Source organism: Hemicordylus capensis, chromosome 11 (genome assembly GCF_027244095.1).
Source record: "Hemicordylus capensis ecotype Gifberg chromosome 11, rHemCap1.1.pri, whole genome shotgun sequence".
NCBI classification, from domain to species: Eukaryota; Metazoa; Chordata; class Lepidosauria; order Squamata; family Cordylidae; genus Hemicordylus; species Hemicordylus capensis.
In genome coordinates, this window is record NC_069667.1 from 1449696 (window position 1) to 1472322 (window position 22627).

The window sequence follows — 22627 nt, forward strand, 5'->3', positions numbered from 1 at the left end:
GGAGCTGAGCCACTTCCGGGGGGGGCAGGTGGAGCCAGGCTCCCCGCTCCCCGCCCCCCACCGGGCTCGGCGGGGGGGCACCAGCCAGCCAGCTATTCCCGTCCCATTGACGGCAGCTGCCCTGCATCCCTGTCCTTGCTGCTCTTTGAGAGCAAGAGCAGCAGGGTATTAATAGTCACAGGGGGCTGTTCAAGGGCACGGGGGGGGGGAGGACGGCGGCTGCTCCCTCCCTGCTGCTGAGTGCCTTTGCCACTGAGCAGCCGATTCTTCCTCATCTTGCACTGCCAACCTCCATCCCGATTGGCCTGGTCAGGATCTTGTTTTCTCCATTTGTGGTCTGCATAACCACCTCCTCTTGTGCCGAGCCCTCCTTGCTGTGTTCGGTTCCCTGGAGAGGCAGGCCCAGCAGGCATCAGGATGAGACAGGCTATGTGAGAGAGCTGGTGAAGTCGCTTCAGGTTTGCACTAGAGGCCTCTGCTAAAGTTAAAGGCAGACTAGAAACATTTAATTGTCCTACAAACCGACAGTTCAGAATATGCCTCAGCAGTTGCAGGACTCCAGCGTGCCGCCGCGTTCACACATGCATCTATAAACATACAAGAGAAGCCAAATGCAGCCACCCAGGAGCAACTGGTCCAGCAAGCTAGGGGTTGCTCCCCCCCCCCCACTGCCCGAGAGTCGAGTTGCCTGCAGGCTGGCTGTTCATCAGGTAGAGCCGCAGAGTTGACATTTCGACCAGGGAGTGCCAAAGGAGGTGCCGCTGCCTCTGCTTCCTGGCAACAGCTGGGGTTGCTCCTCGCTCTCCCGCTCTGCCTGCAGGCTGGCCATCCATCAGGTAGAGCTGCAAGGTTAACCGCACAGCTCTGTCTGACGAATGGCCAGCCTGCAGGCCGTGTGGCTTTCGGGCGAGGCGAAAAGAAAGAGAGGAGCAACCTGGGAAGTAGAAACATCTGCTCCTCCCTGGGTGCCATCCTGACTCGTTTAAGGACCAGCCGCTACTGCATATAGACACACACACACGTGTGACATTTAACTTCTAGGGACTCTGGGGAGGGAACTGAACCCCAGCAAACACCACACGGCTACCGTATTTTAATGAGTCCCAAGGCAGAAAGTGGGCTGGGGATTTTTCCAGGGCCAGGGCGCTTTCCAGACTAGACCCTCCGACGGGGGTCAGGACATATCTCGAAGGTGTGCTTCCAGACTCCCTGCGTCGTGACACCCCAGTCCCTACGTGGACAGCAGGGGGCCGTTCACATTGCCAATGCCTTTTTGCAAATTTAATCACTGTGATATGGCGCAAGGACATGAAAAAGTGGCTATTTTTTCAGGTTGTTAGTCGCTGCGAGGCTGTTTACATTCCAAATGCAACTTGCCCAAATTGAGGCATTTTGCTGCTGTTCCAGCAGCTAGCCTGGAAAGCGCCCAGGCGGGGCCTAGGGCTTTGCTCCACATGGCTTTCTCCTCCTACATCATCCTGAACTCTGGGTCCATCCACACCCACATCAGCGTGGCCTGTGACCCAGCAACAAGTGAGTTGGTCTTTACGGAGCTCCACAAGACCCTCTGCCAGTTTGGTAGCAGCAACAGCCCCACACGGCTGCCCCCTCTTTAGAGCCCGGTTCCCATCACTGGTTTTTTTTTTTTTTTTAAGGCAGGGTGGAGGGGATGGAGGAGAATGAACATTCAGGCACTGTCTGTCCTCCTTCCATGCAACAAGCAGCCGTGGTGAACATGCAGTGAATTCCCACTCTCGGCTTGGCGTGGCCATTTCCCAGAGGTCAGGCAGAGAGTGGCGGCTTGTGGAGCAGGCATTCAGGCCGATTAGCATAAAGGGCACAGAAACTCTTTTATTGTTTTCCTCCTGCTGAATTGGTGCCTTGGAGGCACAGAATGGAGAGGAGCTGGAAGAACTCCGGAGAGGGGAGAGAAAGGCCAAGGCCTCCTCCTGCCCACATGAAATGCCAGCACAGGCGTGGCTGGCGGGGCTTGGGGTGGGAGTGAGGTCATGCCGGGGAGGGAGGGACGCTGGCTAACTCCTTCCCTGCTGGGCCATCCAGGCACTTCCTCCTGGCCTTGCAGCAGCCACAACAGGACAAGGGCCAAAGCAGAGCTCAAAGGAACGGTGTGTGCACACATGCAATGTTCTCCTCAAGCACTGGCTGGCCTGCAAATATCCCAGTGCATCACCTTCGGGATCACCATGTCCCAAATGGACCTGGCTGCTATTCAGCTCTTCCTCCAAAAAGCCCATCTTAAGGAGCAAGGCAGGGAATGATGCACAGGAGAAGAACTAGCTTCGGACAGTTATAGAAGACCCGTCTTCCGGAGGAGAATCGCCTAGCACCAAGCTGGGTGCAGTTTTGGTGCTGGATGAACCCCTTTTATTTGTCCAGGGGGCTTTTAGATGCTGAGTTTATTTTATCCGGATAATACTTTATCTGGCTTCATGCCCCCTCCTTCGTTGATTTGTGCTCTCTTCTGTTGATTTATTGCTTTTAATTAAATTTGTTGTTGCCATTTTGGTTTTAAATTGTTACCTGCGTGGTTCTGCCCGAAGAGTTGGATAAAAATCCCTTGAATAAATATTCTGCTCATCCATATAGTTTCCCCTCCAACATTTCAAACTGTGCCCTCAAAGCAGCGTACAAAGCACGAGACACCATATTAAAATACAGAAAATTTGCCAGCACAAAACCAAATCCAAACAGGTCAATCAAACATCATGAAACCACACTGAAATCACAGCACATTTTCCTACTCCAGGGGTGTTCACACCAGGGAGAAAGCACGCATTAAGAGGACAATATTTTCAAGGTTCCTGAAGGAGAATGAGGAGGTGGCCAGGAGGAGGGAACCAGGCAGCTCCAGAGGTGAGATGATGCCAAGAATGAGCAGGCTCTGGACCGGTTCTCACTGCTCCTCAGTAGACTGTATGTTCTGGTGACTTCAGCCTCCTCAGCAGAGGCTCCTTGAGAGACCTCAGAACAGAGAGATAAGTGCTCAGGGGCAGAATCCTGCTCTTTCATGGGACAGACTTTCAGAGCTTTCAGCCAGTGTGTGCATGATGCAGCCCGGAAGAGTGCCGCCTCTCTCTCTCCGTAGGAAAGCCCAGTTTGGGAGAGGTTCCCCAGCCTGGGTACAGCAGGAAGAGCTTACCGGCCCGCAGGAGTCCCTTCCCAAGGGCAATGCATAACAGGGCTGCCCAGCCTTGTGAAAGAATTCTCTGCAGCGAGAAGGGAAGAGGCTCTGCCAGCAAATTCAACCTCAGCTCCTTTGAAAGCCCAGCAAAGGGAAAAAAGAAAAAAAAAAGGAGGCTCCTCCGAACCACAGAATGTGCTCTTGGCATCCCGGGACATTTCTCGGAATTCCTCCCTCTGTGCCAGACCCAGCGGAGGCTTCATACCGACGGGTTTCACTGGGGACCTGGGGAGACGTCTCAAATGGTGAGCAGATGGGTGTTAGTCTGGCTCCCAATGTAATCTACTTGTAGCAACGTGATGGGATGGCTGTCCCCCTCCGCCCAGCAAAGATGCCTCACCACTGTACTCCCCGGTCTGTGGCCATACCAGAGGCAGAGAATTCAGTGGCACAAGGCAAGGGAGCAGAGACCTGGGCTGGCCTCCTCACACTGCCACGAGGCTCCCGGACTGGCCTTGAGCCAGTCATGCTCTCAACCGCGCCTACCTCACAGGGCTGTTGTGAGGATAAACCAGAGGGGAGGCAAGAAGACCCACCATTCATGCCACCCTGAGCTCCTTGGAGGAAGGAAGTGTGAAGGACCACCAATGTGGGAGGACGGATGGCGTTATGGTGCAACTTGCGGGGGGGGGGCGGGGCGGAGATCAGCAACCTCTTCTCCAGGAATGACAACAGCCCTGAGCCGTTTTGGAAGGGCGGTATATAACTCTAATAGATAGATAGAGAGATAGATAGATAGATAGATAGATAGATAAATAAATAAATAAATAAATAAATAAATAAATAAATAAATAAATAAAGCAACCCCACTCTAAACTGGACAGAAACGTGATAATGTAACTTGATCACTGGCACTATTCTCCTCTTTGCAGGCACTTGGGGTATGCATTCACTCCCCCCGTCCCCAATTTATTTTCCATTTTGCTCCTTGAATACAGACTCCACAACACCACATGAGCTAGAGATGTGATGCAATTGCCACCCGTTGCCTACAACTTGCAGCTGCTTCTCCCCTACAGATGCCAACTTCCTGCAAGTCAGATGCTGTTTCTGGGACTGGCTGGACTGCTTCCCTGCGGCGGCGGCGGCGGGGAAGGAATGCTCGCCAGAAAGAGCCCAGTTGGGGCGCACACACACACACACCCAAGACACACACACCCAAGACACCACCGCAGCTTCTGAAGGGGGAGCAGCCCGATGCCCCCAAGCAGAAGCCTCCGTCCTCCCCACGGCCTCACCTGGCAAGTTAAAAGTAAGCAGAGAATTACTTCACCACCACATCTCCGCTCCTGCAAGAAAGCGACACTAGAGTGGCCATCGCCCCCCCCCCCACCGCAATTCCAGGTTTTACCCAAATGTCAAGCATCTCACCCAGATTGCATAGCCCACCCAGATTAGCCCAGATTTCAGATCTCTCTCTCTCTCTTTTTTTTAAAAGCTAAATTCTAGCCCTTGTAGAAGCAGAGTTCTGGAGCAAAACGTGCAGTCACTCTTCTGCTCGACTGCTGGGAGGGATTCCCTTTCACAAGTACAGTCATCCCCTGAGGAATGTTGCCTTGGTTGTTATCAGCAGGGGATCTCTTTGGGCAGTTGAGAGGATAGCTGGCTTTTGATGTGAATCACTACCTGGTAGTGATTCCGCTGAGGTGCAGTGGAGTTGGAGTCTTCCCTTTCAGGAGGGCTGGCTTTGACTCCAAATAGGCTCCTAGCTGGTCCCCTGGTAGCCGGCATGTATTGTCCCCTATGCAGGGTCCACCCTGGTACACATTTGCATGGGAGACGACAGGTGTGAGCCCTGAAAGATATTCCCCTTAGGGGTGGGGGCCGCTCTAGGAAGAAGAGCGCCTGCCTCTTTGCATCCAGAAGGTTCCAAATCTCCTCCCTGGCGGCATTTCCAAGATAGGGCGCAGAGAGACTCCTGCGGCCTGAAACCTTGGAGAAACTGCTGCCCATCTGGGCAGACAAGACTTATTTCTTCATTATTATTTTAAACATGTTACACCCTGCTCTTCCTCCAAGAGCAGTGTACTACATACTCAAGTTTCTCCTCACAACAACCCTGTCAAGTAGGTTAGGCTGAGAGAGAAGCAACCAGCCCAGAGTCACCCAATGGGTGGATGGGGATTTGAACTCAGGTCTCCCCAGTCCTAGTCCAGTACTCCGACCACGACACCATGCTGGCTCAGTGGACGAGTAGTCTCAGTCTGCTCCAGGCTCGGACTGGCCCAGAGGCCAACAGGGCAGATTCCCGGTGCGCCCTACCCGTGCGGTGCCCCCCCTGCGCCCCAACTCTCACCCTTCATGACCGATTCTCCTCCAAATCTGGCGCCCTCCCCACATACATTCTGGCGCCCTCTCAGGGCCCCCCGTCCGGCCCTGACCAGATCTGGCACAAACAAGAAAAGAGGAAGAAACGGCGGGATGCTAACAAAAGTGGCAACTTTATTAATATACTTAATTAGGTCACAAGTCGTCACTTAACTTTCTAACTAAAGGAAACAAAACAGGGCAGAATGGAGTAGGCAAAAAAGCTTTCCATCTCGGCCAATCTGTTAGAAAGCCAAAAATTCCTACTCGGCCCCCAACAGGGCGACCAGCAAAGCCCATTCTGCCCCTGGAAGGGAAGGAAGGAAGCCCAGGGTCACCAAGGGAATGGGAGGGCAAACAAAATCGGGGGGAGTCCCAGCCAGCCAGCCCCCCACCCCACCCCCACCCCCCGCTCCTTGCAGGCACGTTCACTTGGTCTCCTCTTCTGGGGCGGATCGACGGACTCCTCCAGCCGCCCAGCAGCAGCACATGCCTGCAAGAAGCACAAAGCAGCGTCAGTGGGGTTGCCCTGCTCCTCCTCCCTTTCCGCTCTGGCAGCCCAGCAAGCGGGGATCGGGCAGTGGGGGGGGGGGGGTTGACGGGGGGGGGGAAGCCAGAGAATTCTGCTCGACCTCGGGCTCCCCACTGTGCAGCAAGGGACGGTGTCGTGGCCACACCTCCCGCCCCGATCCGAAGAGGATCTTCTGCTCACTCCCCCCTGCCCGCTGGAGCAAGAGGGGCTCCTCGCTTGCCCAGAGCAGATGGAAGGGAGCAGGGGTGAGCGAGGAAGCGGGAGGTCGAGGCATCGTCCAGCCTGGCCCAAGCACCCTCCCTCGGCCTCCTCGGCAGACCTGGTGGCTGATGCCTCCCTTGCCCCCTCCCCTCTGGGGTGGAGAAGGAGGAGCCCCTTTGGTGTAACAGGGAGGGGAGGGGAGGGGAGGGGATGCGCCCCAGACTTGGGGAGGCCTGGGAGGGGAGGCCTGCCGCTGGACGCCTCATCAGGTGCTACACAGCAGGGAGCGGGAGGGAGAGGAGGGTTCTCTGGCCTGCCACCGGGCAGCACCAGGGGGCGCGACTGGGGCTGCAGGGGGCCCCCAGAGTCTCCCGGGCTCCTCTGCTGCTGCCCCGGTTTGGGAGGGGGGAGGGGGGAGGGAGGCGTGGCTGCGGGAGGGGAGGGGGGGAGGAGCACACCCTCGGCAGGGGAGGGGGCGGATGCCTGGATGGTGCTTCCCCTGCCCGGGGAAGCCAGGCCGCTGGGGAAGGGGAGAAAGGTGGAAGGAGGAGGGGGCGCTCCCCGGCCAGCTGGTGGAAATGGAGGGAGGCGGTGACCTTGCCCTCCCGCTGGGGCCACACAGCCTCCCCGGACCCAAGGAGAGCCCAAGAATGGTTCCAAAGGGCCACTTGGGGGCAGGGTGGTCCTGTAGCCTCCTCCCACAGCCTGCAGCAGAGGCAAGGGGAGGGGCTTCTGCACCCCAGAGGCGGGGCTTCCTTGGGCCAGGGGAGTGGAGCCTGCTTCCCCCTCACTCCTCAGACAGAACTGCACTTCCCTGCTGCCGTCTTGTGGACAGCTCTTTCTATCCACAGGGTTGGAGGAGGTCTTCTGGCTGGTCCGGATCCACTGCGCTGCATGGTCTTTCTTCAGTCTCCCTTCAGCTGCTGATCTTCCAGGGGAGAGCACGGGGCTGTTGTTCCTGGAAAGAGAGAAGGACATTGGTTCAGAGATTGGGGGTCTTCTCACACTCTCCCCCATGACACCACCCAGCACCCGGGACTCCTGGCAGAATAGCCGTGTCCTCATTTCCCAGAGGGAAGAGAGATCTTTCCTCTTTCCCTTGGGCTACTTGTACAACTGGCCACAAGGGCCGAAGATGGCATTCCAACACGAGGGAGGGCTGCCCAGATTCCTGCCCGCCCTGCCTGCAGCCCCAGCCCCCTCCCTAACCATCGGGGCCCCTTCCAGTGAAGCCCTGCCTTGGTCTGCTCACCAGTCGGTCAGGTGGAGAGATCACCGTACTCTGGCGGGTGTCTCTTCTTCTTACAGCCTGCCCACAAGCGCCGAACGGCAGCCCGCAACCCGTGCCGGGAATGGAGGGAAAAGGCCTTCTTCACGATCTTCTCTGTCTTGCAGGCAACTCTCCCGACCTCGGGGTCATGGTCGCCAAGCAAGCTCTCCAGCGCTGGAAGGATGAAGGAGAAACTTCAGCAATGGCATGAAGAGATCACCCCACCCTTCGCCAAGCCCCACCATTTCCACACCAAGAGGGAGCAAGTCCTGACTCTTTCTCCCCTTCACTCTGGGAAACCCTACTGCTGGGCATCCCTGAGGATGCAACCGGGACCTTCCCTTTGAGGGTCTGTGGTCCCTAAACCTAGGCCTCTCCCCTCACAGAAACTGCCCCTTCCCACCCAGAAACCCGCACTTACCAGCATGGAAGGTCTCTATGTTCCCTTCAGTGAGGATGCTGCCCTTTTTGTGGACCAGGTGACCTAAAAACAAGGGTGGGAGGAAATGGGACCACAGTTCAGGACCCTGCGCATGGACAGCTCACTTCTCATCATTCAGGAGAGGAAGTCCTCCCCTCTCTGCTCCCTCTGGGACTGACAGATTGAGCCATTCCTCCAGGGACTCTTATGTCACCTTGGGAGGAAATGAAGTCAAGACTCCTAGCTAACGCTCACTGGGCCAGTCCTCCTGGGGAGGGAACAGCTCCTGCCCCCCCCACCCTTCTGGCAGTGCCCTCAAAGAGAGTGAACCTTTGCCCACCAAGACGACCCACTAAGGGAGACCCAAAAGTCTTGTTTCCCTTACCGATCAGCAGGGCAGCTGTTCTCCTCACTGAAGGCTGCTCGCTGCGGAAGAAGCCCAGGATCTTGGTGGCCTCCATCTCCACGGCGTCCTCTGTGCCGAGCTGCCGAATCTGGGATCAAGAGCAAAGACAAATCCTGAGTGAGCAAAGCATCGCCCAAAGGTCCTTGAGCCATTTGAGCCGAGGGACGGACAGGGAGGGGCTGCCCTTACCAGACGCTTGGTGATCTTGTGCAGCAGCTCCTGCAGGCTGTAAGAGTCCCGCGCCAGCAGCCTGCCTTCCAGGTGCCAGAGGAGGGCTTCCGCCAGGAGGCTCAGATTGTCCTTTGCAGCCTGCCAATGAAAGACCGGAATGGGAGTGGAAAAGCCTCCCAAGGGATTCCAAGAAACCTCTTAGGGGGCTTCAAGGAGTAGGGGAGATTTTGGACTTTGGTGGCCTCTCGTTGGCTGAAGCACAGCCGAGGACAGCCAGATTCAAGAGGGGAAGCTTTTCCCCATCCCAGGAAAGAAGGGCCCAGGATGAACTCTTGGAAGAGAAAGTGGAAGGGGGTGGAGAGGTCCATTCCCTGAAAGGTTTCAGAGAGGCCTTGATGGGCCAAGCCACAGCGGGACAGCTGGTTGATTCACCACCCCGTGAGGCCAACTCTGGGGCCTGCGGCTGGACTTGGGGAAGCCTAAACACCTTTGTAGAGGGGGCAGGAAGAAGTGGGCTCTCACCTGTGCTACCTCCAGGTCCTCATCCTCCACGTGCATCAGCACCGCGATGAGGGTCGTGATGTTCTCTTCTGTACCCTCATGATGGTGGTGGCGGTGCTGCAGGAGATCCAGATGGGTCTTCATGGCTGCCCTTCGGATCTTAGCCTCCTCCTACAAAAAAACAGGGGTTGTCGTTGGCAGGGAGGAATTCCTCACCTCCATCACCATGAAGAAGAGCTTGCATGGGTCTCTTGCAAGAGGTCTCAAGGGGGTGTCCGGTTTCCCTTCTCCAACCCAGTCGGAATCTACAGGTTGGCCGGCCCTCATAGAGCCGGGGCGGAGGGCTGGCGTGCAAGTACTCACGTGGTGGAAGAGAGGGAGGCACAGGGCAGCCAGGGCAGCATTCACGGTGGCCTGATGTTCCGATGGGCAGTGCCTCAGCCGCTCCATGAAGGCCAGGACCCCCAAAGTGGCTTCCAGACTGGAGGTCCTGAGCCCTCCCAGGATCCCGGCACTAAAATCCTGGGGTTTCTTTGCCTAGGGTGAAAAAAGGTGGATCCTTGGAGTTCTTTCAAACACATGCTAGTCCACCCCCTGCTAAACAGACCACAGGCCTCTCGGGGGGCTGATGCCACTTGGCCTCCATCCACTGCCTTGGGGAGGAGATCACTCAAGCCATCCCGGAGGCACAAAGAGGGGGGAGAAGGCGGCATTGGAGCATGTGGGGAATCAGGGCTCCCACTGAGAGATGCACTTCTGTGCCTTCCCTTAAGGATTTCTCCTTCGTCCTGTGGCAAGGGTTCCACAGGCTAAATCCACCCAACTGGAGAAATCTCCCCATCACACCTGGGGATGCCTAGGAGCACCAGCCTGAGGTAGGGCTCCCCAAAGAGAGGAGTTTCCATGCCCAGAGATGCTCCCGGGGTCGTGGGTCTGGGTCACTCACCGCCTTCAGCTTTCCATACATTTGGAGAAGTCCCCTTTCGCTCAGGTAGCGGATGTTCTGGCTGGGGTGGACTAGCCACGCTACCAGGAGCGTCCAAGTCTTCTCCAAGGCGGCGAAGTCTTTGTCTTTCAGGAGCAGCTAAAAGAGGGAAAGGAGGAAAACATCCATCAGCCCCTGGGGCCAGACCCTCCTCTCAGGGAAGCCCACGCTGAGGAACACGCTGCTCACCTCCACAAAGAAGGCCACCTCTGCGAGGGAATGCTGTTCTGGATCTTTGTCCAGGCTGAAGAGGGAAGCCAGGTATGCCTTCAGCCTGGCCACTGTGGAGGATGGTGTCTGTAGGAGAGTCCTGCAACACACCAAAGGATCCTGCTGAGTCCGGGGCGGAAGGCCCGGAAAGAGCAGACCTGACCCAAACCACCCCAGCCCCCAGGCCTCCTGAGAAATCTCCTCTTCCCTCCTACTTACCTCACCAAGAGGGCCACACCCTGGAGGCAGCTCTGCGGAGAGCACAGGGATTCCCAGCAGGTCTTCTCTGGGGTCACCTGTGCCACCCTCTCCAGCAGGGTCCGGACAATCTGCGAGGTCTCCCTGCAGAGAAGAGAAGAGGAGGTTGCTGTCCCCAAAGTGTGTGTCTCCTTGCGGGGTGGCGTAGTGTCAGGGGTGGAGGGACTGTCTTGGACCATGGGAGGGAGACCACAGGGGTGAAGTGACTTTCCCCACAGCTGGTTTTTTAACACTGCAGATGCCTTTTAAGGCTCTCTGCAGATCCAAGAGGGCTGCAAATTCTGGGGTCTCCTCTGTGTAGCTGAGGGAGGGGACCACCGTGCCAGAGTCACCCCAACAGGCCAGAAATGCTCCTCACCCATCATTGTGGGACATGGGACAAATGGCCCTATCCTGTCCTCCCAGAGTGCTGGAAGGAGGACTTGCTGGCCTCGCTTTCCCCAGCGCCATGACTTACGCAGGAGGCAGGTCTTGGCTCTCCCGGTTCCCCACTCCCTCGGTGGTGTTCTGCAGGCCGGTGAGGATCTTGTTCACCAGGCCCACCAGGAGTTCGGGGAACCTCTCCTCCACCTCACTGGCATACTCCACGCACCGGATGACGTCCCCGATCTTCTTTGTTGCTCTCCCCTGAGGAGAAGGGGAGGGCCAGGCCTCAGCACACAGTCCGAGGGACAGTTATGGGTCAGGAGAATCCCCGGGGCCAGGCCAGTGCCATGGGTGTCTGCACGCACATCTGGGCCTGGAGGGTGCTGCCTCTGGCTCAGGGAGCATGAGGTCCACTGCAAGGGAAAGACATCCCCAAGGGGGAAGGGCAAGTCCCCGCCTCCCGTGTGAAGAGTGGCTGCCATCCAAGCCGCCATGCTGCGTAGTGCAGGAAAGGAAGGGCGGAGGGGTGGAGGGAAGTCACCCTTGGTTTCCGCCCCTTACCTCTCCCAGATGGACCGAGGAGAACCAGTCTGGGGCCAGCTGTCCTCTTCCTTCTTCGCCGTCGCCGATGTTCCTGAGAGAGGAGAGGAGAGAGAAAAGCTGCTCCAAGGTCTGTCCTGTTGGAGATGGCAGCCAGCTGGAGAAGAACACGAGCACCCAAAGAGATGCTGAGCAAGGATCTCGCCTCCCTTGGGAGGTGGCTGGCAGGAGAACTTCATCAGGCCAGAGATCTCCCAAGTCCAGCCTTTCGTGCCCCACTGAGAAGCCCTGGGAAGTGTTCAGAGAGGGCATCGAGACAGGAGCCCTCCCCTGCTCCTTCTCCCCAACACCCAGTCATGCCAACAGCAGGGGGGTCTCGGAGCTCCCTCTGCTAACAGCCAGCAATAGACTTGCTGGTGTCTGTCTCGCACCTGCTGCCAATTGGTTCCTTGGGTGAACTCCCCCTCCAGAGTCCTCAGAGGGCAAGGAGGAGGAAACATCCCTCTGTGGGGCTCAGACATGGGGGAGCTGCCCCTGTCCCCTGCAGCCTTCTGCTGGCTATGCTAAAAGCCTCCCCCCCCCCGCTCTCTACTGGCTCCTAAGGCCCTTCAGCTGAGAGGAGGGTACCTACCTGGCCGAACCGGGGGCCGGTGGAGAGTCCCACACCTCATCCTCGATGCTGCTCACCTCATACATGGTGTCATCCTCGTCCGTAGAGGAGCACTGGGGAGGAGAGAGGAGAGAAATGGGATTGTTCCAGGGCTTGCATTGACCTTGCGAGGCTTCTGAGAGGAGGAACTAAGCCCAAGGGACTTAGCGTTGAGTCCAGGCAGCACCCTGTTCCTGCTGAGTAGGGCTTGACCACACTTTCCAGAGGAGCAGGTGGTTTGGGGTCATCCATCGTGCTGTAAGGGGCGCTGAGGGTTCCAATGAACGGATGACCCTCTAAAACAGGGCTGCACAACTTCGGCCCTCCAGCCATGGTTGGACTACAACTCCCATCATCCCCAGCCACAGTGGCCCATAGTCAGGGATTATGGGAGCTGTAGGCCACCATCTGCAGGAGGCCCAAGGTTGTGCAGCCATGCTCTAAAACCAGACATGCCTCTTAGAACAAAGGCATTTGGCATCTCTGCCCAGAAGAGCCTTCTACCGCATTTTCAACCCCTTCCCAGTGCCTCAACGGGAGCCCTGCATTTTCTTCCCACCCCACTCATTCAAATCCCTCCCACCCTGCGGCATCTAGAACTGGAACTGTTCCAGGTTCTGTCTCCTATCGGGGAACAGGGGACACACACACACACACACAGACACACACACACACAGACACACACACACACACAACCCAGAGCCCATCCACCTGAAAAAATGGATGAGCATTCCTGACCTCTGCCGAGGACGAGTCTTCCACCACTTCAGTGTTCAGCAGCCTCTTTATTAGCCACTTCTTTGGCTTCGGGACTCTGAGAGAAGAAAGGAGAGACAGGGCATAAGAACATCCATGCATGCCAAGAGCCCTGTGGATCAGGTGAAAGACACATGTAGCCCAACAGTGGACAGCCAGAAGCCTATTTAGTTGGTTGTGAACCACTTGAGACCTGGTTATATGTGGCATCAAAATGTGTTTATTCACACACACACACACACACACACACACACACACACACACACACACACCCTGCAGATTCTGAAGTTCCTTGGCTATCATGGGTAATAGTCTGCAATTGGCTTCTCCTCCATGAACATGTCTAATCATTTGCTGAACCTAGTGGCCATTAGCCCATCCTGGGGTTGTGAATTCCGTAGCTTTCAATGTGTGGTGTGTGGGTCGAGAGGGAGAAAATGCATTTTCTGGGCTCTGTGCTGCACCCAATGCTAGTCTACTCATTGTGTTGAGCTCCTGTCCTCGTGCAGTGAGGGGGGCAGGGAACTATCCCTCCAAGGTGCTCAGGCCTTTCAGAAACGCTCATCTCCCCCTGCAGGCTTCTTTTGGCTAAACTAAGACACGCGCCCCCACCCCAGGCTCCCAGGGAAGGTGATCTGCCTCTATGATCCCAGGAGCTGCCCTTCAGCTGAGAAAGGTACCTGGGGGAACTGGTGTCACCGTCCCCTTCCGACCCCTCGTCCTCCACGCTGGCTTGCGGAGTCTCGGCCCCCGGGAAGGAAGAACTCTGTGAAGGAGAGAGGAGGGAGAAATGGCTGCTCTGGCCCTCGCGTTGAGCTTTCCAGGCTTCGGCGGGGAAAAGGCCAGCCGGGCACCTCCCAGCGGTCATCACCAGGTGAGCTGGATACCGGAAGTGGGCCGGAAGTGGACCTTTGATGTCCCAGAAGAGCTACAGGGGAGGCCAATTCTGCACCACAGCACGGCCATTTCGGAGGTTTAAGCAAACTCTTGTCAGAAGGTGGCCACCCACCCTGCAGCTTCTCAAACTAGAGCCATTCCACATTCTCTCTACTCCTGGGAAACACGGGGGACCCACACGCCCAACCCTCAGTCCTTCCAAGGGAGGGGCTGGATGTGGATGCTTTCTGACCTCTCCAAGGGATGGCTCTTCCTCAGCAGCAGTGTTGTGCAGCCTCCTCTGTACGGTGCTTGGCCTCTGGACGCTAAGAAAAGAAAGAAAGAAGACAGGTGAGATCAGAACACCAGTGCTTAGGAAGAGCTCTGCTTGATGAGAAGAATGAGACATGCAGCCCAGCACCCTGTTTCCAGGAGTGGACAGCCAGATGCCTGCAGGAAGCCCACAGGCTGGGCATGGAGACCCCTGTCCCCTTGTGGAAAGAGGAGGAGAAAAACAACTTTCCAAGATGCTCAGAGCTTCTGCCCACCCCCGGCTTCTTGCTAAACTAACCACCTCCCCCAGCCCCAGGATGGGCTCTTAAGGAAAGTCTTCTGCTTCCATGAGCTCTGGATCTGCCCCTCCAGCTGAGAAAAGAGTACCTCTGGGAACTGATGAAACTCTCCACGTCCAGCTCCTGATCCCTTGTGTTGACCTCTGGGATCTCGGCCTCTTCGATGTTGGCACCCTGCAAATGAGAGAAAAAGGAGAGGAATGCGTGAAGTTGTGCTCACTCTGATCTCCCTAGGGCCTTGGGGTTTAGGTTTTCTCCCTTCATTTTCTTTGAATTCATGTTTATTTCTTTAGATTATTTTGATTTTTAAATTTAAAAAGTCTTATAAAAAAAGAAACAATGTGCTCTAACATTAACTGTTATTGGGAGTGCCAGGGCACAGCCACCACATGCTTGTGGCCATTTTGTTTCATGGTATGCCCAACAATGAACCTCCACTTTGATATGAGTTTTGCTGTGGTCAACAAAATGGCAGCACTCTGGAGCTCTGGTCCAAAGACAGCATGTCAGGTAGGTCTCCGAGATCTCTTTCTTTACCCAAAGAAAAGCAGTCCTTAACAGAAACATCAGTGCATAGGAGCTCTAGAATTGAATGCTAATTTCTTGTTGTCATTTCTTGCCATTTTTTCCTGCATTCCTTTCATGGGGAATGGAAACAAATACGAATGGGACCCACTGGTATCTATAGTTTGGCCCCGAGAGTCTTCTTCATGCAAGCCCATCATGTCCTCTGCTCTCCTATTCCCAGGTTAGCTCCCTCTTTCCAAAGGGAGAGACAAGGTGGGCCCCTGAGTCTGGAGCGAGGGCCATCCCTCCTGCTGTGGAGACTCTGGGCTGCTGTTTTGACCTGAGGGGGTGATTATTGTCTCTCAAGAAATGCCTCTTCAATCAAGAGACATTGAGTCTCTCTGCCAGGAAGACCCTCTCATCTCCTGATCCATGTCAGGGTCTCGGGTTCCCTTTCTGGATCCGTCCCAACTTCTGTCTGCTGCAGGCGGAGATGCAATCTCCCCTCACTCCTCAACCATCCCATCCACAAAAGTGACAGGTATGGTGTCCTTACCTCACAAGACCATGCGGTGGCAATGGTCTGAAGAAACCACCCATCGTCCTCAACCGTGAAGACACTGCAGGAAGAAATACAATGGCATGAGTACCTCGGAAAAGCCTTGCTGGATCAGACCAAAGATGCATCTAGCCCAGCACTCTGCTTCCAATAGGAGACAGCCAAATGCCTCCAGGAAGCTGTCCCCTGTGACCTTCAAGCTAGTGGACATCACCACCACATCTTGTAGGACTGAATTCTTCTACAAAATGTATGAAAACATCATTTTTGTAGGTCCTGCACCTCTTGCCAGTCAGCTGCACTGGATCCATCCCAGATCCAGGCCGGCTGTGGGACAGAAGATCTTCCCTACACAACAATTCAAGAAGAAACTCTACCTCTTCTGGGAACTGCTGGCAACCGCTTCATCCAGGATCCCGTTCCCACTGTTGACATGCTGGATCCTGGAGCCATCCGAGAATGACTTCTGTCAAGGAGAGAGGAGAGAGGAATGGGTGCTCTGACGCCCACTTGATCTTTCCAGGGCGTCTGGGAGCCAAACGTCACACCTCCTTCAAAGGGACCTTAACAGATGCGCTTAAAGCAGGAAGTGGCTCCTTTGCACCTCAAAACAGTGCTGGGGACGCTCCCCCACAGAATTGGGCCCCTGAAGTTGCGTTGCTGACTAAAAGAGACACTTCCTGTTCTCATATTGCTTTTCTTGATGATGCATCTAAGCTACTATTTAGAGTCTTGCAATATATATCTATATATCTATAGCTATCTCATTGAAACTTGATTTTTTAAAATTTTTGTCTTCATATTTTCTTTTCATTCAGCTGATTTTTCATTATATATATATATATATATATATATATATATATATATATATATATATATATTTGTTTATTTTAGTCTATTTTTACACTAATTGGTTTTGGTTTCTCTTTCCCCACCACAAAGAGAGTGCATCCTTCCTGAAGTACCGGGTATGAACACAAGCTCCAGCGCGTGGGACCTTCCTTAAAGAACAAGGCCCTGCCCTGCCAGAATGTCGTGGGTCACAGAATGGAGGGCAATGCCTTTTGGGAAGAGATGGCTGCCCCTTAGGTCTCCGATAGAGATCGACCGGCCTTGAGTGGGAGCCCAGGTACACCACAAGAAACCATTCCTAAAACCAATGTCAGCGAATGGGACCCACAAACTGGACACACTTTCATGGCCATTTATTTCATGGGTGCCATTGTGTCAGAGCAAATGGAAACAAATAGGAATGGTATCCATTTCCATTCATTCAAAAAATAAATGTATGTGATTCTCAAAGTGTAACTGGGCTAGTCAGAGAGGAACCAAACCCCAAAATCTTCTGAACCCCAGAGATTAGCCTCCCCCCACCCCCCATTCCTGGGGAGTTGGGTGAGATCATAGGTATTAGACCATTTGGAGTCACAGGATCCCAGATGAGAGTCAGGCCTCTTGCTGTAAGGGACACTGTGGTGTCACAATCAGGGGAGGTGCTTTTAAATCAGAGAAGCCTAGCTAGGTTTGTCTCTTTGCTGGGAAGAGCTACTGGCCATCTGATGCAGCCTGGTGTCTTGAGGGCCCTTCTGATGCTCAACTACATGCTAAGCAAAGCCGGAAAGGGGGTGATGTGGAGCCGAGCAGTGGCAGAGGGGAAGGAGTGCCCAACCTGCCCCAAGGAAGACTTTCCCACTCTAGTTCCCGTCCAGACTGCTCCCTTTCTGGGCATATTTTGTGTTTGGTCGTCCAGAAGAAAATCAAAGTCTGGAACCCTGGGGTGGGGGTGGGGAGTGATTTGGGGCAGGAGAGCGGAATGAAGAAGCGAGGGGTGGAAGGCAGGTAGAGACACCCCTCTTCCCTCTCAGCACTTCCCATCCCCCAATTTCCCATGCTACTTCCTCCATAGGGAGGGGCTTCCACCTTGGCATGAGTCACTTGTAGTTGAGCCCCGATGGTCACTCATCCCACCCACCCAATTCACGGCTACTACCACTGCAAATTTCGAAGCCTATGGCTTTGCAAGACAAGTTCTCAAAACATTCCTCCCACCTGCTCAGACTGGGTCTCCCGCACTCCCTCTAGACTCGCTTCAAATGGGGTCTCTCCCACCCCCTCCCAGCCCTGCCATGTACGGACTGGATTTCCATCCCTTACCAGTGACCATTTGCTGGTTTCGGTCACGGAGCGCTTTTCGTTAATCTCCTGTGGCTGGAAGTCACTGAGAGGAGAAAAAAGACAAAAGACACAAGTGAGTGAGTGTGTCGAAGGAACCCCGAGTACCCAGTTTCCAACAATGGACAGCCGGATGTCTCATGGCAGGGCGTGGAGACAAGAACCCTCCCCCTCCCTGCAACATTAATGGACTTAATTTAATTTAATTTAATTGATATATCGCCTAGTGTGAAAACCTCTAAAACATCTCAGCTCCCCTGGTTGGGGCTTGGAGAGTGGCTGCTGGTCAGAGTAGACCACCATGAAGCAAGTAGAGCAATGGTCTGAATCAGCATCACCTGTTCCGAGGGGCTGCCACGACCTCCTCCTCTGCCCCCCAGAGGGGCTGCCACTCAAGGAGGCACCAGGGGATCCAGCCCTGAAGGAGCAGCCAGCCACACCCTGGCTCCAGTCTCCCGCTCTGGGTGGCTGCAGGGCTCACCTGGAATCCAGGCACTGAGAAATGGTGGGCCAGGCACACCAGCCCATGGGGCCTCTCAGCCCCCCAGTCCTGGCAGAGCAGACTAGGGGACCCATCCCCATTGGAAACCCCAGAGAGCTCCATGTGCATGAGAGCCCTGCCTCGCCTTCTGTGCCTGAACCCCTGGAGCCTCCCCCAAAGCCCAGGTAGTTCAGACTGATGGACTTTGGAGACCCCTTGGCCTGCCCTTGCTGTCATTCCTTTCTGTCTGGTGCTTCTTGTGAACAGGGACCTCTTGGGGGGGGGGCAGCTTATGAAACCCTGGCAGGGGCCATGTTTCTTGCAAGGGTCCCAAGTGGTCTTCAAATCCATGGTGCCACCAATCAAGACTGGGCCCGGATAACCCAGGAGGAGCAGGAGAACGTACCTGAGTGGAGCCACAGGAGTAGCCCCATCAAGGCTGCCCACGCCGCGGAGTAAGGGGCCTCCTTCTCCCTTGTCCTGTCCAGGAGAGAGGAGAGCAGGAGTGAGGATGGGATGGGCCAGTCTGTTCAGATCCACCGGGGTCAGCCCAAAGGGACCAGGAGGGACCCACTTCCGAGATTTCTCACCATGACCCAAACCGCTTTGAGAACTTTGGTGGTCGCCACCCCCCACCCATTGACCCTGTTTGAGGCAGGGTGGTGAGCCCTCCCGCTGATCCCCTTGCCAGAGGAGGCCACGTTCAGCACTCCCTGGTGGCCCCAAATGGACAACCTTTGGCGTGAGCAGCAGGAGAGACCGCAACACCCTCCTGTCACCAGTCGGGTCCAGAGGCTCCCAGGGCAGCAGCGGAACCTCCATCCCCATCAGGATCGTTGGAACCCCAGCGCCATGGCAACCAGGTCAAGATACCCAGCCCTGGGATACAGCTCAGCAACGGCCACTTTTTGAATCTAAGCAAGGACTTCTGCGGCTACGCATATTTCTAGACCACTCTCCAACCAAAAGACTCCAAGCAGATGACACAGAGAAATGAACCAAGAACACCTGAATAAGAGGATGTCCTGTCCCCAAAGGGCACTCAGTCCAAAAAGAAACCTCAAGCAGATGGCAGCAACACCACAGGAGGGATGCTGGGCTGGGGCTGGAGAGGGCCAGTTGCTCCCCCCCTGCTCAATAGGAGAGTCTCACCACCTGGAAAGGTGCCCCCTCTCTCACTAATCCTGCTGCTGTGACTTCTGAAGGGGGAAGCTGCCTGCCGGGAGCTCGGAGAGGCCAGGAGTCCTTCCCCTGCTCTGTGCAGGTGGCTCCATTCTGTGCTTCCTCGCGGGAAGATAGAGGTCTTGGAGGAGGGAGGGGGCTGATGGAGCTCTGAGACATCCATGGGGGGCTTGTGCTCCATGAAGACCCAGGGAAGGTGCCCTGGGCCAGTTCATTCATGCCCACATGGGTCAGCCCAAAGGGGCCAAGAGGGACTTCCTAAATGTCTCCACCTTGACCCAGATCCGACCCCTGGGGGTCACCTGCCACCACATTAACCTATTTGGGGCAGGGCGCTGGACACTCACTCTGGACTCCTTGCCCGAGGCCATGTTCTGCGCTCCCTCGCGGCCCAAATGGGACGGAAATTTGCCATGAGCAGCAGGAGAGGCCAGAAAGTCCTCCTGCCAACGGTCGAGTCCAGACAGTTTGAAAGCAGCAGCGGAACCTCCAGCCCCATGGCGACCGGTAAACACTCCCGGCCGGGGACCCCCCCACCAGCAACTGCCATATTTGGATCTAAACAAGGATGGCGGAACTCCCAGGCCCAGTGGTGGGCACGAGGCACCAACAGCCGCAGGGTTGCCAACTCTCTATCTGGTCCTGCTCCTGTGACTTCAGCAGACGACTGACATGCAGAGCTTAAGCTAGTGAAGCAGTTTCCCATCTCTTTAGGCTAGGAATGGCTTCACCTGCTCAAACTGGTCAAGCTTTTGCTCAGAGCAGAGGAGACAGGCTACATCAAGAGGGGGCAATTCCCATCCTCCACTTAAGTGCCACTTGGCAGATCTTGCCGTTTCTACCTTCCCTCCATCCCCCTCCACAACGTTTCATTTCTTTCATATCCTAGTTTTAGTTTAACAATATCAAAGAGGCTTACAAACAATAAAACTTGTATTATCTCATTCTAAGCTACCAAGGAAGAGGCCTTCCAAAACAAGGAGGTCATCATCACCATTGATCCAAAGAGGGAGGGAGGGAGGGGGAGGGGGGGGAGAGAGAGAGAGAGAGAGAGAGAGGAGAAGGTCTCTCTGCAGGGGTGTTGCTGGAGACTTAAAGTGTTCCCGAGCCTGACCCCTTTTGAGCATCCAATGAAGGCATACCCAGCTCCCAAGAATGACCAATGTTTTTTTAAAGCCACCTAATGGCCCAGCAAGGAAGCAACCTGCCTAGAGAGCAGGAGGCTGTTGGTTTGAATCCCTGCTGGTGTGTTTCCAGACAATGAGAAACTCCTATATTGGGCAGCAGCTCAGAATGGTCAGGAGCTCCTTCTCCGGCTCTCTGCAGGTGGCTCCACTTGGGGCATCCTCGCTGGAAGAGGTCCTGGAGGAGGGAGGGGGCTGACGGTGCGCTGACCCATCGATGAGGGGCCGGTGCTCCATGAAGACCCAGTGAAGATGGGCTGGGCCAGTCCCTTCCTGCCCACCATGGTCAGCCCAAAGGGGCCAGGACAGTGTCGCTTCCTAAATGTCTCCACCTTGACCCAGATCCGACCCCTGGGAGGTCTCACCCCACCCCATTAACCTATTTGGGGCAGGGCGGTGGTCACTCACTCTGGACTCCTTGCCCGAGGCCATGTTCTGCGCTCCCTCACGGCCCAAATGGGACGGAAATTTGCCGTGAGCAGCAGGAGAGGCCAGAAAGTCCTCCTGCCAACGATCGAGTCCAGACAGTTTGAAGGCAGCAGCGGAACCTCCAGGCCCATCAGGATCCGTCGGAACCCCAGCGCCATGGCGACTGGTAAACACTCCCGGCCGGGGACCCCCCCTCCAGCAACTGCCATATTTGGATCTAAACAAGGATGGCGGAATTCCCAGGGAGGCACCAACAGCCGCAGGGTTGCCAACTCTCTACCTGGTCCTACTCCTGTGACTTCAGCAGATGCCTGACATACAGAGCTTAAGCTAGTGAAGCAGTTTCCCATCTCCAGGCCAGTAAAAAAGGTTGGCAACCCTTCAGATTGGGATCCAGACTGAAGTCTGTTCCTGAGCACACATGGCTGGGTGACAACAGGGCCGTGCCTTTCCTCCAAGGGGCAGGAGGAATCTTCCAAACATTTGGACCCCCAGATCTTCAGAGAAGTAAAGGGAGACGTCTCCACCACACAAGTGTTACTGTGCCTGAAGGAGAGGCTGCTAATAAATTTGGATAATAGAGTTTCTGAGGAGCAGAAACCTTGGCGGGGAGGGGTGTTTGTAAAAGGGGGTCCAGGCCAGGAATCTCCTTCTTTCTGGATCATAGCAGGGCTGCACTCCGAAGGCCATTGTGGCCAGTAAGCCAGGGGCAGCAGATGGCCAGTCAAGTCTCACATCCTGCTAGATGTTTCACAGGTCTACTGGCTTGGCGCCATGACACCTTCAGGCCCCTGGGAGGAAAGAAGCAACAATTGTGTCAGGCACATTTCAGGGCAATCACACTCAGACACGTGCACACACACGGATGGTGCTACTATGTTGTCATTCTGCGAATCCATACTTCTGTGGCTTGTCACACAACAAGGAGCCTCTGGAACTCACCGATACAACACACAATAGACCCATCCGTCCCCACAGCAATGGTGCCTTGCAGAGCAATCCATTCTGTTTCTTTCTTTATTGTTAAATTTCTATACCTCTTTTCATTAAAACCATCTGAAGGTGGGTCACACAAAAGTTAACACAAGACTACAAAAATCACACAATTAAAATATCATTTGTTTGTTTATTATTTTAATTATTTAACATATTCCTATACCACCCAAAACTTGCATCTCTGGGTGGTTTACAATTAAAATAATATAAACATTAAAATCATTAACATTCAAATAATTTAAACCCCAACATTAAAAGTATTAAAACTATACAGCTAATTAAAAGCCTGGGTGAACAAATATGTCTTCAGTGCCTTTTTATAAGTTGCCAGAGATGGGGAGGCAAGAATATCAGCAAAAAGATAAAAATACAGATCTGATTAAAAGATTTAAAAACAAGCATAATATAACCATAAAAGATGCAAAGCAACAGCAATAGAAACGGAAGCTATTCCCACGATTGCAGAAAATCGGGCTGTGAGCCTGCTGGTTCTTGAGCGGGTCACAGTATTATCAATTTTGTTACTACCCATTTTGCTACCTCAAGACCACCAGTTGCTGCAGCATATGTAGATTTGGAGAGGGGACGCAATGGAGGCACGAAAAATATTTTATGCTAGTATCCATTCTGGAGTATATGCATTTTGGATGATATACATGGGGAAGGATCCAGCTAGAGCAGTGATTCTCAAACTTGGGTCCTCAGGTGTTATTGGACTTCAACTCCCATAACCCCCAACCAAAGGCCACTGAGGCTGGGGATTATGGGAGTTGAAGTACAATAACACCTGAGGACCCAAGTTTGAGAATCCCTGAGCTAGAGTCAAGCACAATGAAAGCCCGTTGCTTTCAATGGGAGAGTTGAGTCTGTGCATTGAAATATTGGAGCTTACAA

At 54.7% G+C, this 22627-nt stretch overlaps 1 protein-coding gene across 1 annotated transcript; it reads right to left on the reverse strand.

Moving 5' to 3' along the window:
* Positions 1-5624: 5624 nt before the first annotated feature.
* Positions 5625-19579, reverse strand: LOC128335440 (uncharacterized). The gene is made up of 22 exons (XM_053273704.1): positions 19472-19579; positions 18349-18422; positions 17444-17507; positions 15667-15755; positions 15287-15350; positions 14312-14397; positions 13905-13977; positions 13456-13541; positions 12758-12833; positions 12002-12093; positions 11392-11464; positions 10922-11091; positions 10426-10548; positions 10186-10306; positions 9958-10095; positions 9375-9548; positions 9033-9182; positions 8529-8648; positions 8319-8427; positions 7934-7996; positions 7495-7686; positions 5625-7200 (listed from the first exon to the last, which is right to left on the reverse strand). Exons 1-21 carry the CDS (start codon positions 19493-19495, stop codon positions 7502-7504), a joined length of 2154 nt encoding a protein of 717 aa, XP_053129679.1. The 5' UTR covers positions 19496-19579; the 3' UTR covers positions 5625-7200; positions 7495-7501.
* Positions 19580-22627: the final 3048 nt, after the last annotated feature.

Bases quoted from the DNA above. Each gene is read 5' to 3' on its own strand.
- LOC128335440 (XM_053273704.1), bottom strand. From the start codon at position 19,495: ATGGCCTCGGGCAAGGAGTCCAGA. The intron at 12,834-13,455 runs GTACCTTTCTCA...TTCTTCTCTCAG, and splicing joins GGTGACACCAGTTCCCCCAG to AGTCCCGAAGCCAAAGAAGT. The intron at 11,092-11,391 runs GTAAGGGGCGGA...CCTTCTCCTCAG, and splicing joins CCTCGGTCCATCTGGGAGAG to GGGAGAGCAACAAAGAAGAT.